The sequence below is a fragment of the Corvus brachyrhynchos genome, unplaced genomic scaffold (genome assembly GCF_000691975.1).
Source record: "Corvus brachyrhynchos isolate BGI_N302 unplaced genomic scaffold, ASM69197v1 scaffold115, whole genome shotgun sequence".
Classification (NCBI taxonomy): domain Eukaryota; kingdom Metazoa; phylum Chordata; class Aves; order Passeriformes; family Corvidae; genus Corvus; species Corvus brachyrhynchos.
The window spans coordinates 9739751-9756489 of NW_008239553.1; the positions used below are offsets into that span (position 1 = coordinate 9739751).

At 36.2% G+C, this 16739-nt stretch overlaps 1 protein-coding gene across 2 annotated transcripts in view; it reads right to left on the bottom strand.

Moving 5' to 3' along the window:
• Nucleotides 1–425: 425 nt before the first annotated feature.
• The window catches only part of TTBK2 (tau tubulin kinase 2), a 62045-nt gene continuing 45731 nt past the window's right edge, over nucleotides 426–16739 (bottom strand). For both annotated transcript variants that reach the window (XM_008639482.2, XM_017742065.1), the window contains 2 exons: nucleotides 6876–8143; nucleotides 426–5896 (listed from right to left, as the gene is read on the bottom strand). In XM_008639482.2, coding sequence (XP_008637704.1) covers nucleotides 5428–5896; nucleotides 6876–8143 — 1737 coding nt within the window. In that variant the 3' untranslated portion in view covers nucleotides 426–5427. The remainder of the gene's footprint in view (nucleotides 5897–6875; nucleotides 8144–16739) is intronic.

Here is a 16739-nt window from a genome sequence, read left to right on the forward strand (position 1 = left end):
AAAGGAAGACTGGCTTCAAGCAGACAGGTGAGGTATTCTTATGTGAGGTGCATGTTTATGAAATTTGATTAGCTAAAAAATGTATGACCTATGCCTGTGTACTGCATGTAGTCAAAACATTGAACCTCACTCCGTTTTACCAGCATTCCTGGTAACCAAAAATTGTACTAATTAAAACCAAAGGCATTTGAGCCAAAAGCAAAACAGCAAACAAACCCCTTCAGTTCACTGCCTACTTGATTAGCTAAAGGAAGTAGAACAGAAATATTATGCCCTGTTCTATAAATTTCAGAAAGAGGAATCATAGAATCATCAAGGTTGGAAAACATCCCCAAGATCCAAGCTCAGCTGCTAACCTAGCACTGCCATGTTCACCATCCAATGAGCACCCAAAGCTTTTACCAGTTGAAGAAAGGAATCATGGATAAACATCAAGGCCTTTATTTATCCACCTGACAGTTCTCTGACCATTCCCAAAAGTGGAAAAGCATACAGAGAATGTACCATAGGAATCATGGTATTAACCGAAGCAGACCCTGACTTACTGAGAATGACAAGACACACATGGCTCTTGTCACCTCATGGAACCAGTCCTGCATGAAAAAATCCATATATTATAGGCCTATAACAAGAAAGAGTTTGACTTTGAGCTCTCTTTTATTCTCCTATTCCTTGTCAGAAGATTACTCTCTCATTTAACATATATATAAAAATTGGAGGCACATATTGTTGGTTTTCCATTAGACCCTTTTAAGAAATTGGAATGATCACATTCTTCTCACCAGAATTTATGCCTCTTAATGTTCCATAAAAATGTTCAATTCATTATGGAAAAATTCTGTTTACAGGAAAGACTGTACTGTAAGTCTGGCTTTATCTACATTCTCATCCAAGAGAAAAAGAAAAAAAATTTTAGAAGCATTATAGTCGACCATTGCATAAACGTTACTGCAATAAGAAGGACTTACGGGAATTTTGCCCACGTAGGACTACAGGATCAGGCCTTGTAATATGAAAAAGACACAGAATCAGAATTAGGGCATAGGAAAATTGCAGCAGATGAAGAGGAGACCAGAGTAAATCAAAGCAAAACAGGCCTTGGCTCACTCTGGCAAATGAATTCCAGTAAACAGGATGGAATAGCTGAGACTCTTCTTATCTATATGTATATACACACATATGTATGTATGTATATATATATTTCTATATAATATACAATATCTATATAAGTGTATATGTAGATACACTTATGTACAAATGTGTATTTATATATATATATATAAAAAATCAAAATCATGTGTTTTCCCAGCTGTAGTTAATACCATAATACTACACACCATAGATGATAGAGCTCCTGCAAGTCTTTTTCAGATGAAAAATATTTCAAGCTATTTTTAAATATATAGGACCAAATCCCCCCTTATACATCAAGACTGTTTAGTGAGGTATGCAAGAAAGCTTGATCTCAAACATGCAGACTTCAAGGTATGAATATGTCCAGATTTTCCAAGACAGGATGTGGCTGGTGGCTGTAATGAATGCCTTGTGTCACTCTGCAGGGGTTTGCCTCCTGTATGTAACTAGCAGTTAAGCCCTCATATTGCTCCTGCCTTTGAGCAGTGAAATTTTCTACACTTACTGATCCCACTCAAGCAGTAGATGGGTGCTTAGCATCATACAACTTGCCAACATTGCTCTACTGTATCACACCTTCTATTACTCTAGCAGGGTTTTACCTAAGTAGTAATTGGTATTTGTAATTAATAAAGAGGTTAATTAATATTGATTTTTGAGACTGAAACAAGATTGATTTTACCATGCAATATTGTAGCACAAAAGTCTGTGTGAAATGTTTGGTGATTTCAAGTTTTATTTTAGTTTAAAGGCTTCATGCCTTAGTTTCTCTAAAAAATGCTCCAAAGTGCTGGCCACAACACAGAATACACCGTAAGGAGGAATTGAGCGTGCAGTATCTGCACCTGCTACATGTCATGGCTCCATTGCACTGCCCTCCAAAGAAATGAGGGCTTGAAGAAGACAAAGTAACAGCTCCTTGAATTTTATTATTTCCCAGCTAATATTCCTATATAAGCTGCTGTGGGCTATGCAGAGTAACTATAGCCATTTTGTACAATGGAGAAAAATCTTCCCCGTCCCTGAAAATGTGTTGCAGATAACCTGCCATAAACCATTCACACACACTCTGCACAAGGGCCACACACATGTACATTGATGCTTTTCTGCAGAGCCAGTTTCACATTCAAATACTGAAGCTTACAGAGTCCTTAATAATTATATAGGCCCTCTAGAAATATTAAGCTAATATTTATGTATGAGTTGATCAGCTGACCATTACATAGTAACATTAACTGATTGCTATGTTAGACTATAGTAAGCAATTCTGTAAACTTTTGGGAGAAGGGTATCAAGCAACAAAAAACTCAAGAAGAGCAGGTAGTTCAAGATAAGTTATTCACAATTGCTCCTCCATTCATATCTTCATGATTTTCTCCTTAGATCCTGTTGAATCCACAGCAAAAAAGCAACTGGGGGTATGCAGTCCTTTTACCTTTTTCGTCACCAAAAGAAGACTGTGTCATCAATCACAACTGATTTCTCTTTTTCTTTTTGGCATAGTTTACTATTTTTACATTGGCAAGTAGTTCAAGTACAAGTGAATTTCTACAGCATTGGTTTACTTTACATAGTAATGTCTAACAATGGACAAGCCTGTACTTTGAAGACAACATAAAATAGGTGTTATATTCTTTCTCACCTGCAAAGCAGTTATCTGTTTCTGGATCCTGTTACACTAGAGAGAAAATATAAACACCTCAACTTCAGCATTTTCAGGCAAGGATGCATAAAGTTGGTACTTACTAAAACTGACAATGTAATGTAGGAATAAACTTACACGACCATAATAAATGCTTTTCAGAAATAAGGAAAAATAATCATGGGCTGCCACACCACCTTAACAAATAATTCCAGCAAGTGCCCAGGACAAAAACATCACAATATGACAAAGTTCTTTTTTATGGTATACCATAAGGAAACATGTAGAAAATAGGAAGGAAAAGATGGAATTTGTTGTTGTCACATTCATCTGTTAGGTATTCATAGACTGTCACTGTTCCTATATGACAAGTATTCACAATTAAGAACTCACATTATGAAATAAAAATGAGTAATCACAAGACTTATTTGTACTAAAAAATAAAAATACCTTTTGAGTCTTTGTTCTTGTTCCATATGCAAATGTGCACATGAAATTAGAAATTAAAAAAAAAACCAAGCTGCAAGACAAAACATTGGCTGGTTGAGAAATCAGCAGTCCCTCAATTCTGTACCAAGGTATAAAGGCCATTAGAATTTGTGCATTCCAGATTTTTTTGGCAGGGGAGAATAGAAGAGGTAACTATATGGGAACTAACAGAAAGGGAACTGTATTATTCGTGGTCCATAAATTACAAATCAAAAATGAGAAAGAATGAGTTTATATAACCATATACATATATGTATATATAAATATTTATATTATATAATTTACCATGAGGACATGCAATTATTGGTATAGCACCTATTATACAATATAATACAAAGGAATAGGACTTTCCAATGGTACAGTTTCTTCAGAAAAAGCAGGTATACCCTACCTATTGCATTCATCTGTAGTGCTTGAAACCTGAATGAAATTAAGGTTCCACACTGTGCTACATTACATATGGGAAACAATATACATAGTCATAGTAAGAAAAGAAAAAAAAAATCAACATAGTCTGACAGCAAGTGAAATTCAGTGCAGCTCTAGGGCAGCTTTAATGCAGCATTAGAATGTGTTAGCTCAGAGACAAAATATTCCCTTTTTAATCCAAAGGTATTCATTTGGCAGAGGTTAAATAAAAAAGCACAGATGCTGGCTGGAGAGGCATATGACTACAGCAAGCAGATCAGAAATTGACAAGTCTACTATGCATCCAGAGTCCCCACTACAGGAATCATTAGGGAGAGCTGGCTGCATCTTTCTCAGGCTTGCGTTCTTGCGTGTCCCTATTCTGACCCACTGTGCTTTTCTGAATATAGCAAAAGGTGGCGTACCTGTTCAGTCCCTACAGAGTTCCTGCAGAGCACAAGATGTTACTAAGTAACTACCTAATAAAGTTGGAGGAATTACACACCATGGACTTTACTGAGAGTCAACAAAGCTTGGCTATCAAAAACACATTTGGGAAACAGAATGACAAGAATCCAATATAAAAAATATCTTAGAATTCTCTCAGTACATTTTGCTTTGATGATTAATATTCTTACCCAGATTTTGTAAGGGTGTAAAGTATATTTCTGTCACCTCTAACCAATCAAGTTCACAAAGTAGACAATCTCCTCATCTCTGTTTCATCTTTCATGATTTTAGAAAACAAATGATGGAAAAAAATCTTGATTGGTAATCTGCTCTGCATTGTAAGATCTGTGGTTTAAGTGATCTATAACTAATGGAAAAAGTCAGCAATAACAAAGGTTCTTTCTTCAGCTGAATAAAGGAGGTAAAGAAAGGTTCTTACTTTCTAGCTTACACTGCACTTTATTGTAAATCTGCAACATCCAGTGAAGTTCTTCCAAATCCTACCACATGTGGTTTGAAGAACCCCACCATGACTCCCAAAACTCTGTATGATATAGAACTGAGAATTAGCTTTTTGGATCCTAATTACTACTAAACAGATTTGTGAGTAATATAGGTACAAAACCATCTTGTCAAATGCTAATATTATTTTTTTTCATTTCATCAGTGTCAAGAAGGGGCAAGGTATATGATACTTAGGTTAAAAACCTGTGCCATGATACATAGGGGACAAAATGAGCGCTCAGGGACTCAAAGGTGAGTGCAGCTCAAAATGGAAGAAATTTATAAGATAGAAATATAATCTTCTAAACTGTGCTTTTTTAAAACTGCAAAGAAATGCCTGAGCATACTTATCTCCCGAGTGGTGACGTCATTTTGGGAATAACCATTTCAGGTCTTCTTACATACTCCTTGAGTATGTAAGGCCTTAAATAATTACGCCAAATCTTCTAACTAGAGAAACTAAACACATTGAGATTAATACCGTTTTAAAACACTCACCTTTAAGATACTTTTTTACCCTAAATACATTGCACCTCTTTGACTACCCAGTCATTCTTATCCTGGCCTCTACTTCCTGTCTTGTGGATCTGCTTGCTGCCTGCTCTAAGGCAAAGCCTGGCCATTTATTTACACAGAATGCTTTCTCATGAATAGTTTACAATGGCTACTTTCTTTAAAATGTGCGGACTCAACACTTTTTTTTAATATACTTTTTTTGATTATTTTTTTAAATACACAGTACACAGACACAACATGCATCAGATTTAGGAGGAGACTTTATACCTGTCAAGGCCCAGTTCCTATCTGCTAAGCTTAGTAGTTGATTTGCTCTTTCCTGTAGAAGTCTTAGTGTTTGGGGAATGGTGGAAAGAACTGCCAGATCCTTTCAGACCATTCTTGCTTGGTTTGTTGCAGCAATGCTCTTGTTGGCAGGATCTCCTAGAAGATGAGGAGCCTGAATGGCTAGGAGGTGATTTACTCCTCCCAAGATGTGGGGATGAACTCCTCGGATCATGATGAGATCTCCCAGCCCGGGATGGAGAAGAACTGGCAGTACGGGGTAAAGAAGAGCTCCTAGGGGAGGCACTGGGACTGCGGCGGGGGATGACAGGGCTCTTGGGTGGTGTTTTTGGACTATGTGGAGATCCTGGACTCTTACACTGGGTAGAACTCCTTGGTCTTTGAGATCCATTTTGTAGGATTTGAGCCAGACGAGAGATAAGATCTGAGTCCGAGTTGCTACTGCCTAGGACTCTGTATCTGCGCAACCTTAAGAAGAAACAAAGAAAGATTATTTCTATTTCCACTTATTCATTAAAGTTCAAACAGAAACTCTGTATCACTAGAAACAAAGGAGGAGCTTGCATAGCAGAACAGATATGTGAAGCTGAACCTTCCCGTTGGGTAGAGGTGTTTGGATGTAGGCTTTGGCTTCTGTGTTGTTCAGATCAACACAGTATTTATATTTACATAAACTCACTTACATAAACCGCCTCAATGTTTATAGGATAACTGGAATTTCCTGGTAGCGTTGGAAGAAGTGCACTGAAGAGCAGTGCTTATTGCTGTTGTTTCAGAGGGGTACATCCATTCCAGCACACTATCAGTATACTCCCATACAAAATTTTAAGGGATGACAAGGCCCACTGCAACTTCCTTCTAAGGATTTTGCGCTACTGTATCAAAATTATCCTTATCTTGGAAATGTAGACACTGAAGAAACTAGATTGTGGTTGTCTACATGAAGATGTGGCAAAGGGGAGATCCTCTAGAATTCACTCTGCCCTTCTTTAATTAGTTGGTTTACTTAGCCATGATATAAGCATAGCTAATTGACTCAATGTTGATGGCTGGAATCTCCAAATATTTACATTAAGAACAGATTAATTTTCAAGGGGGCTGAATATAACAGATCCTAAAAATTTCTATGGGTTTTTTAAATAACCAGCAGTTCTGGAAAAGTGACCCCTCTTTAAAAAATTGTGTAAAGATTTAGTTATAGATTTTCAGGTTTCAAAATATTGAATACACATCTATTGATGTATTAGTTTTAACAGTGAACCAGGCTCATTCTTGTGTAACAGCTTCTTTTCATTCATTCTCCAACAATGTAAGGTTTCTCAGAGAATTGAAGCCCAGCATTTTTTTAAAAATTAGTTAAAGGATGGATTACATCCTGCACAGTAACTGCAGTCTAGCTCAAATTCATTTTCAACCTAAAAATCTATTTCCATTTTCTCTGCATTACCTAGCTTCTACCCCGGGTCTTGTAGGCGGTTTTCCTGGGGGTGGCCGAGGAAAGAACTGAGCTGAACTTGAACCGGTGACTTGATCAGTGGTTGCCCAAGACACTGGCCTTGGAATCTTGCTTTTTCTGGACTGAGGGCTGCTTGGAGATAAAGAGCTATCTTCATTCTGCTTGCTGAAATGGGAGTCCAGTGTCAATCTAGAAAACGAAGCTAAGACATCATCCTCAGAAAACGGTACTGGAGCAGTAGCCATTTTTTCCTCCAGTGACTTATCAGAGGCACTTGAGAGGTCACCAAGGAAAGATTTGAGCTGTCGCTTTTCCATAAGTAATTTGACCAAGTCTGTCTGATGGGCCTTTTTCAGAAGAAGCTTTTCCTTTGCGGAAACAGAAGAGGAATCTGATATTGAGTCTATCTCTTGTGCTAAAACTGGGATTCGGCTCTGCCTAAATACAAAAGGAGATTTAACTGAGTCCCTCTTAGATCGGTAAGAATTCTCATTTTCTGAAATGCAGTGGAGTAACTCTCCATTTCTGGGAGCATTTTTCTCTTTTTTATTCTCCTGCTGCAAAAAAGTAGTAAGGGCCACTTGGTGGCATTTCAAGTTTTGGCTATGGACTTCCTCCTTATCAGAATGAAAACCATTTTCCTGAATGGTTGCTATTTTACTTGCCTGTCTATTGCCATGTGTGTTATTAAGTCTTGAGGGAGACAATTCTGATGTTTTAGGTGCTACTGACTTCAGAACATCATCCTGATTTGGCAACAAACAGACAGGCCTCAACTTTGATTCTTGAGCTGCTTCAGTATTTGTTAGAGGTTTTTCCTCTGCAGGTTTTGAGTTTCCTGGCAAAGAAGAATTCTGTTCTTTGCTTAGCATTTCAATGGCATCCTCAGAAACCACTGGAAGCCCTTCTTCCTCAGCTTCCTCCACAGCAATATTTCCAAGTTCTTTCTCTTCCTGTATCCCACTGTGTTCAGGTAGGTCCTTTTGGCCACAGTCCAAGACACTGACAGATTCTTTGACAAGTCCTTCCCTGTCAAGCACCTCTTGGCTAATATTAAGTATCAAATTTGGTCTGCTGGCACTAGCTGGAAGTGCATCTTCTGTCCCAACCAAACCTGGCAAACTTTCCTTTGGAGAGGTAAGTTCCACAGTGTGTTCCACAGACTGACCATCCTGCTCTCTTCTCTCTAGCTGCTGTCCATAGTGAAAGCTCTCTGAAGCAGACTGTGTGGATGCCACTGAAGGTCTGGGTATTGTTATCTGCATTGGAAAATTAAAGAAAAAGGTAAGAAACTCAGGAATGTTATACAAGTAACATCCTTTAAATAGCAGCTTTGGTTCCATGTCTTCAAGATACATTATATAATGATTCCTATGAATCACAGTGTTCAAATATTACCTAACTTCATAACATACACGTAGATAACTAGAAAAAAAATAGTCTATCATCCCAAGACAGAAATATGTAACAGGTAAAAACAAACATAATGTCAGTGAAAAATGTTGCAGTTACCAAGAAATGAGATCCAACCTAATGGGCAGATTTTTATTTATTTTACTTTAGTTTGAATACCCTTAGAATAAGTTGTATATAAATGTAAAATCTTTAACAAGTACATAGCAATATTTTAGACAAATGCAGAAGACAACACAGTGACATTTAGATTCAGAAACTCCATATACATAATGTATTTTTGTCCAGAAAAAGAACTTTCCTGAGTATCCAATACTAGTTATTACTTTTCCTATTGAAGCTTATGCCCCATTTTAACTAAGTAACCTGGTTAGGATATCTCCTTACCTAAGGTCATTAAGAAATTCAGAAAGTAAATACTTACACATCTAAATCCCCTAACAGGTCTGATCCAATAGATACATGTAAAGCACTCCTAAAACCTATATATATATCGTTAAGTCAGATTCCCTTCAAAAAACAGTTGGTTATGATGAGTGCTGTCTCTAGCACACAGCTTAATTGTTGGAGTACACGTCCAGGAAATGGGAAACCTGCATTCATGCCTCTCTACTTGAAGGACATAAACCCACTTTCTCCAGTTCCCATCAAGTAGGGAAAAAGCCAGAATGGAGTTGTTTCTCACCTTCCCCATTGAAGACAGGCCACTGCACAGACACAAATGCAAGAATCATGAGGTGAGAGGGTGAAAGAGCGCATACAAAAGAGAGAGAAGTTTCGTCTCTGTGGACATGGGAGGAATGCACTCTCATGCTAAGAAGAGTCCTACATTCTGGTTTATATATACTGGATGGAGTAAGTTGGTGTAAACAGTAAAAAAAAAAAATTAAAAAATCAAGGGACTACCCTTATGTCTTTCTCTGCATGGACAGAGAGTTCAGCTCTGTTTTTCTTTCAATTCTTTAGCCTCATGAATCTGACACAGTCTGTACTCAACAGAAAGTGGAAACACTTTCTTTTTTTGGTTAAAAACACTTTCTTGATGCACTACAGGTAGAAGAGAAAACTATGGAGCATTGCTAGGATTCTGCTGTGTTACAATACAGATTTTACTTGATTTTGTTGCAGAAATTAAACATGGTGCTGAGCTTACGGGGCTTGTGCAAGAGCTAGTACATTAGTACTACTGGCAGTAGAAACCAAACAAAAAAAAAAAAAAAAAAAAACAAAAAAAAACAAAACAAAAAAAACTACCCACAACCCCACAGAGAGCTGCAGTAAGAGTCTATTTTTTGTCTCCTTTATAATTTGTTTTCAAGTTTGGGCCAAGTCCTCCATGTTTGCTCAAAAAAAAAAAAAAAAAACAACAAAAAAAAACCAAACAAAAAAAACTACCCACAACCCCACAGAGAGCTGCAGTAAGAGTCTATTTTTTGTCTCCTTTATAATTTGTTTTCAAGTTTGGGCCAAGTCCTCCATGTTTGCTGAATTAAAATGGTACATTGAACAAAAATCTGAAGTTACTTTGTTTTGGCAAAACAGTCCTCATCTCCTCTTACTCTCAGTCCAGGTTCTTTCATCTGAAAGAAACACTATTTTCCTTTTGAGATAGTGAAGTGTTTCTTAGTTCAAAAGACTTCTTCTGAGACAATCCAAGAACATCAGTTCAGCTACAGAAAGAACAGAGGAAATAGAATTATTTTTAAAAGCACCTTTCCATGATTAGATCATTTAGTGCTTAAACCTCGAGTGTTAAAAAACAGTTTAGCAAGAACTCTGCACAGAAAGGAAAATGGATAGGTTTTCATACATATGTACAAATTTGCCCTAAGACAATACTCCAGGTATCCTACATTGCAGGACTTGCTTTCATATGACAGAGGAACTTACTTTGGCCTGTCAGACAAAAATCATCAGCTCACTTAAAAATTCTGATCTACAAGCTGGGTAAAAGAGGCTTCAGGAAATTTTAATGCAATATTGTCCTTGGAAGAGTGGGTTCAAATTTTGGAGAGATCACTTGGGCATTTGCTGTCCACTGAGCTCTGACTTCAGCTGTTTCAATACCTTGTTCTCCAGGGCTGCAGATGCATCTCAACAGTAAGGACGTGTAAAATATTTCCTTTTCTAAACTTTTCACTTGATGAGCTAGTCTAGTTGCCAATTCAAATAACTCAGGATTAAAACACCAGCGTTGTCTTCTACATACCTGAAGGATGACTTCCCTTAGAATAAAATGATCCTGGTGTCCTCTCAACTTACAGAGGTGAGACAACTGTAGGTACCTGCTTTCAGAAGGATATTTATCTATTTGATATATTTCCAGAAGAACTGCAACTGCATTTAAATCCTCTTTGCCCAAATATGTTTACATGAAAACTCTCTTTTCCTTATGATACCTCTCTCATGTCTTTGCTAGAAGAAAGCAGCTCTGATATGAAGTTAATTTACATTTTTCAACAGACTTTATATCCTTTGCCACATCTAGAGAGAGAATTTTCTAGTCTTTCAGGCAGATCTTGGCCATACATATTTAGCCCTTACATTCAAGAAAGAGGAGACTAGGCTTGTTGAACCACCTATAATCAAATAGGCAGGAGCTATTTGTGAAAAAGAAACAGTGAACACATGGAGAAAAGAAAAGGATAGTGGATGACTAAGTACCAATAAAGACCCAGTACTACTGAGTAATTCATACTTTCAGAAATGGCTTTTTGAACACATATATCACTTTCTTGATTTGTATTCTCGAACAAACAAAAGGCTTTTTTTCTCACAATAAACCTCTTTAGTCTTTTCAAAGCACAAGAACTAGATTATATCCCTGTTGGGCTTAACATTTCACCTATATGTGCAAGAAATTTAAATGGGTAACCATAAATGATCCTCATATTTTTATTTCTTGTGCCACTAAATACACTCTTATCCTGTGAGATTTTTATGGTTAAACATGTCAATTATGTAAAACACTGAATCTGAGGAACAAAGACTATAATTCATCTAAGAAGTAAAATATGGGGGATACAACTTAAAACCCCACCTTTCAGCTCACTATGATAACTAGTTTATAACACTGATTATTGCAATTCCCATACTTCAACAGGAGTTATGTGATACAACAGATGACTAAAAATGGCTGAGACAATATATGGAACAATTAATTCAAGGTTCTCCTTTCAATCCAAAATATTTGAATGAAATTACTGCCACCATAGTCTTGAATCTTTTGGCCTTCCCTAAATAATTTCTTAATTCCTTTCTGTTTTCTCACATTCACACTTGAACCAAGATGAGAAATTATACTGCATTTCTTCAGGAAACTTTACATGAAAGTGAGTGAGATCTCAAGAAGGAAAAAGAACAAAACAACAACATAAATATCTCTAACATCCTGTATGACATCTGATAATCTTTCCTCCTTTTAAACCTTTGACAGGCTGCAACAGCAAGTGATATGCTTGCATGAATGCCTCTGTGTACATATACACCTAATTGTAGAGGAATGAAATACTGAGTTTAGGTCTGCTCTGCTCTTAAGTTGCTAAGCCTGAAAGACGTAAAGGTGTGAATATGGATTATTGTACAATATCAGCAATAGCTTCTTCCTTGCACTCATGGTGTCTGGTACTTCTGCATGTCAAGTGCTGTCAGGACTTCAGGCCTTTAGAGATATGGTGTGTAGATCTGTTTCCTGCTAATCCTTTCAGTATTTGTAATTTCTCGTATTAACACACCATCATTATACTACTGGACATCCTGAAGACACTTCACCTAATCAGTTTACTCTTCAGAACATCCTTCCTCCCTTAGTAAACCTTGAAGCTTATGTATCCAGGAGAACAAACCCCATGTATCTTTTCTCTTTTCCCTGCTTCTTTTTCACCTATGGTTAGCTCTAGAGCCAGCAGGAAGGCAACCAATGCTAGTACAAGTCTGCAACTTCAACAAGACCGAAAAATCTCCCTAAATCTTTCCAGTTCACCAGCTTTCTCTTACTTCATGAGCTTTTCTTTACTTACACAACTTAATTTCTATTTCCTTGCACAACATTATGCCTCTGCAAAGAAATTTGAACAGCAGGTTGCATGAAAGTGCCAAGGATACATTAGTGCACTGTCCTGTAATTTACTGCTAGTGCCATCTCACAGGAGTAAACCACTGCTATGCTTTATATCTTGGGAGACAGCTCACAGCTTCATGTCCAGAATAGACCTACTTCCCAAAATCCTCCCTACCTACTACTATCACTCCTACTGACTTTCTAGAATGTAATCCTTTGTATCCCTTACATTCCATTCCCAGATTAAGCTCACAGCAAGGAAATGAAAGATAATTAATTATACGTTTACTAAAGTATATTGGCTGTTTCTACAAATAGACTAATATGGGGATAAACAGGAGAAATATATGGCTGTAATTCAGGGTTATGGAACATTAGACTAGAGATGATTGAAAATTTTGATACTGAATCCCTTTCAATAGCCCCATATATATGGTACTGCAAGCATTGCAGGCATTTGTAGGAACTGGTGGTCTTTAGGACACCATCTTTTGTTAAAAACTCACATGTGGCAGGCCCTAGTCCTAGACTAAAGAGAAGTAACATATGAAGATTTGTTTATAACTATCTGAAAAGAGGCACGTGTTGCTCTCCACAGCTCTTCAGATATATTATTACTTCTATTATGTTAATTTGGGCATTGATTTATATGGAGGTTGTGAGAAATGGGAAGAGGATGGAATAAGATGCAGAGCTACAAATGTACAACTGTGTTTCCAAATTCTCTAATGTGATATGTATCTTTTGAGGATAAAGAACATAAAAAACTGTGTGTACAGTCTTTCTCTAAGGCTTATTAGCCATAGCTTAACTTCTGAATTCTTTAAACATCCTCCCTTTTCAGTTATTCCTACACCATTTACCAGATAAAATAAGATTTTTTTTTTGTTCTAACATAAAATTATATCCTCAAATATCCAATAGGGCAAGTATTGATTGCTCTAAAAATTAATTGCTTTTAGAGAATGACTGTGGCTGTGACTAAATGGCTAATTAGTTTGGTAACATGAATAAAACAAGTACTATTCAATTTGAAACTACTTCTATATAATGCATAAACGAATCGAAGAACATTTTTGAAATTTACTGCTAAAATGGAAAGCAGAGGCACTTACAGACTATTATTTCATAACACTCGCATAATACTTTGGTGATACTGCTATTAAAATGGTTGGTATTGTAGTATTTTTCTTGACTTCCACAGAAATGCTTCTTTTGAAACAAAGAAAACATTAATTTGCCTTAATGCACAGTTCAGAGGTGTGAATTTTTTCCCCTGTAATTACAGCTGCACCAGATTCATGTGTCATTTTAATAATAAAAGAAAAATATTTTAGGAAATAAATGCATCTAAATTAAAGATTATCTTATGGATGATACTATAGACAGTATCTACAATTATCTACAGGCACAATATTAATTATATTAATTAGATCAATTATACCTTAATTAAATGAGAAATAATCATAATCATTATATTCTGAACTGCACCCACCTATTTATTTCAAGACGATTATTGTATGAAGTGCCATCATTAAAACAATTGTTGACCCCAGAGTTTATCAGCTCTCCATGGGAAATCCCAAAGACCACTTAGCTTTCCTGAAACATCTTTACGTACTTTATGCTAATGAAATTATGATGCTAGAAAAATGTAATAAATCACACGTTTCAGATAGAATTGGTATTTTAAAAGAATAATTTAAAAAAGAAAACCAATATCTTCAAGGACAGACAAGAACAGCTGAAACCTGCGATTACAAATTTTGGGAATCTTAAAAGCACTGCTGATGCCAGAAACCACAAACATTTAAAACAATTACAACTTTTTATATATTTGGGGTTTTTTGACTCAATGGATGTGGATGCTATTACCAAGGTTAATTCACTGTTCAGACCTTCATTACTTTTCTGCTTCTACTAGAGAAACCTGCAGAAGCAGAGTGGCCAAGAATGGTTCTGTCACTAAAAATGGAAACCTTCTCTACAGGCAACACACTATTTGGAAAAAATTAAGTCGTTCATGCTGACTGCTTGTCCTGAACTCTTAGTTACCTAATTTACAACTTGGAAAGTTTCCATTGGAAGAATTTAATGTACTGTAATATTTAGTTCTTCTTTACACCAAAGGCAGATGTGAAAAAAGCATGCCTGAAGAATTTCCATCAGAAAATAGGCACTACTAAGCCCTGAAAAGGCAGCATTTATATTTCTATAAATCAAGCAATTTCCTCTGACATTTGGATAAAAGTAAAAAATAAAAGTTTTTACTTTTTTGCATTAGAAAAAGTGTGTATAGAAGAAAATTCTTGTAGAAACATAATTATCAATATAAAATACAGTTGCTTAAAAGAATGTAAGCCAGGCCAAAATTTAGTGAAAAGTTAAGTTTTTAACAATTACCCTGTCATGAATGAGATGGTACAATGTCTGTACATCTTCCCTACTTAACAAAATCAAATCTACTGTGTATGAAACAGTTCTAGTAGCTACAAGCTGAATTAACCCCTTGAATTTCTGCTTTGATTGAAACAGGGAAGAACCTAACTTAAACCTCATGCTGACTCAATATAGTTTCCATCAGGATAGGTAACAAAGAGGCATATCAATTCTGTAAAATCTGAAATTAGAACCTTTTTTCTACAGACAAATTATGGCTTTAACCATGGCAGCAGTAAAAACACAGGGTCACTGAACAGAGAAAACCTTTTCCCTCTTTTCCTTCAAGAACACATCTATTTGATAATGTGCCATGTGTTGAAAATGAAATTTGGAAGAGGATTTTGGACAAATGTATCCCTTCATGATATTTTAAATGCTAAACCAGAGTGTTAACTAGCTGAGTTTTATGGCAACCCTACCATACATGACAAGTTAACACCACTGACAAATTTAAAAGAATGCTTTGGGGCTTTGTTTGTTTATTTGTGGTTCTAAAAGAGATTGTTAAATGTGAAAACCAATGTAAATGTTCATTCTCTTGCTATTGCAGACTAGTGAAACCTGCTAAAATTAGTTCATAAAAAAAGTGAAATTTACAACATTTATGCACACTCCTAGCTCATAAACCTCAAACATCTAAAATAAAAAAAAACAATTATAAGGGATATGCATTCCTTCTCTAAATAATCCTTGAACATGTTAAGAAATCTTACCTTATTCTCCCATAGGTCCCTGAATTCCAGTGAGATGCTTAAAAATTACGGCAAATTTTTCAACTCAGATCAGTATATTATTTCTCATTTTGGATATGAATATGAAAGTAATGGCTTGCATTTCCACAGCTTCTTGTGTGGGAAGATTTCAGAGCATTTTGTAACTAATTATATAAGTATATAATTACAAAACATTCTTTTAATGTTTGAGTAAATTAGATATTTGATACATTAAGACAGAAAATATTTGTATTTTTGCCAGCTAATTCTAATTGCTTAAGATGAGAGATATAGATTATCCTTCCCTAACACAATGAATAACCATAAAATAATTAAATTTAAATTAGCCTCCCTGTACATACCTGATTAAGCAAATTGAAAGAAGAAAATACACCTGAATGAAGACAAAACTGGAACCCACCTTTGTTAAGGGCTGTATTATATTGTAGAGCAGCTAGTTTAGAAGTATTCTAGATTGCTGCTGTGGCTAGAAGAGGTGTTCAGTACTTTATTGTAGAATTAGAGTTGAGAAACCAGAAATAAAAATCTGAGGTCACTGATTTTGATTGTTTCTTAAGACACAGCTACACATTTAGCACTACAACTACTTAAGCAGTATCTTCACACACAGCCCTGGCCAGTAGTTGCTGCACTCACATCATCTTTACCACTGACCTCATGCAACACTTGATCCAGCCCTCTAAATGAGCAGAGAACTCATCTAGTTGAAAAATTCACAGAAAGCAAGAAAAAGGTTAGGTTTCAAGAGGATTTGCTGTACAATTTGACCTGCTGTAGATGAGAAGGGTACTAATAGCACCCCAAGTGTACTCTTCAGATCCAACTACAAAGAATTCATCTGGTTTTTTGTGAGCTGTAATGCTGCCATACTCTTTTCTTTATGCTGCAAGTTGAATAACTAAGGAGAGTTGAAGCAAAACACTCCAACTCTCTTTTATAATTTATGTATAGCAAGACAGAAGTCCTCTATTGAACAAATACAGACTGACCTACATCACATAGCCTCTCTGCACTAGTGAGCAGAGAGTATACAGAGATTTCACGGCCTCCTCTGATACCAAAGAAGAGGAAGACAGGTTAGAGTTCCTGAACCCTCATTCATCAAAAATCTGGAAGAAAGTCGCTTTGCTTCATTTCAGAAACAAATGCATCGTTTCTTATTTTTTAATACATTAAACTAAATTCAACAGTACAGATCCCTGACCT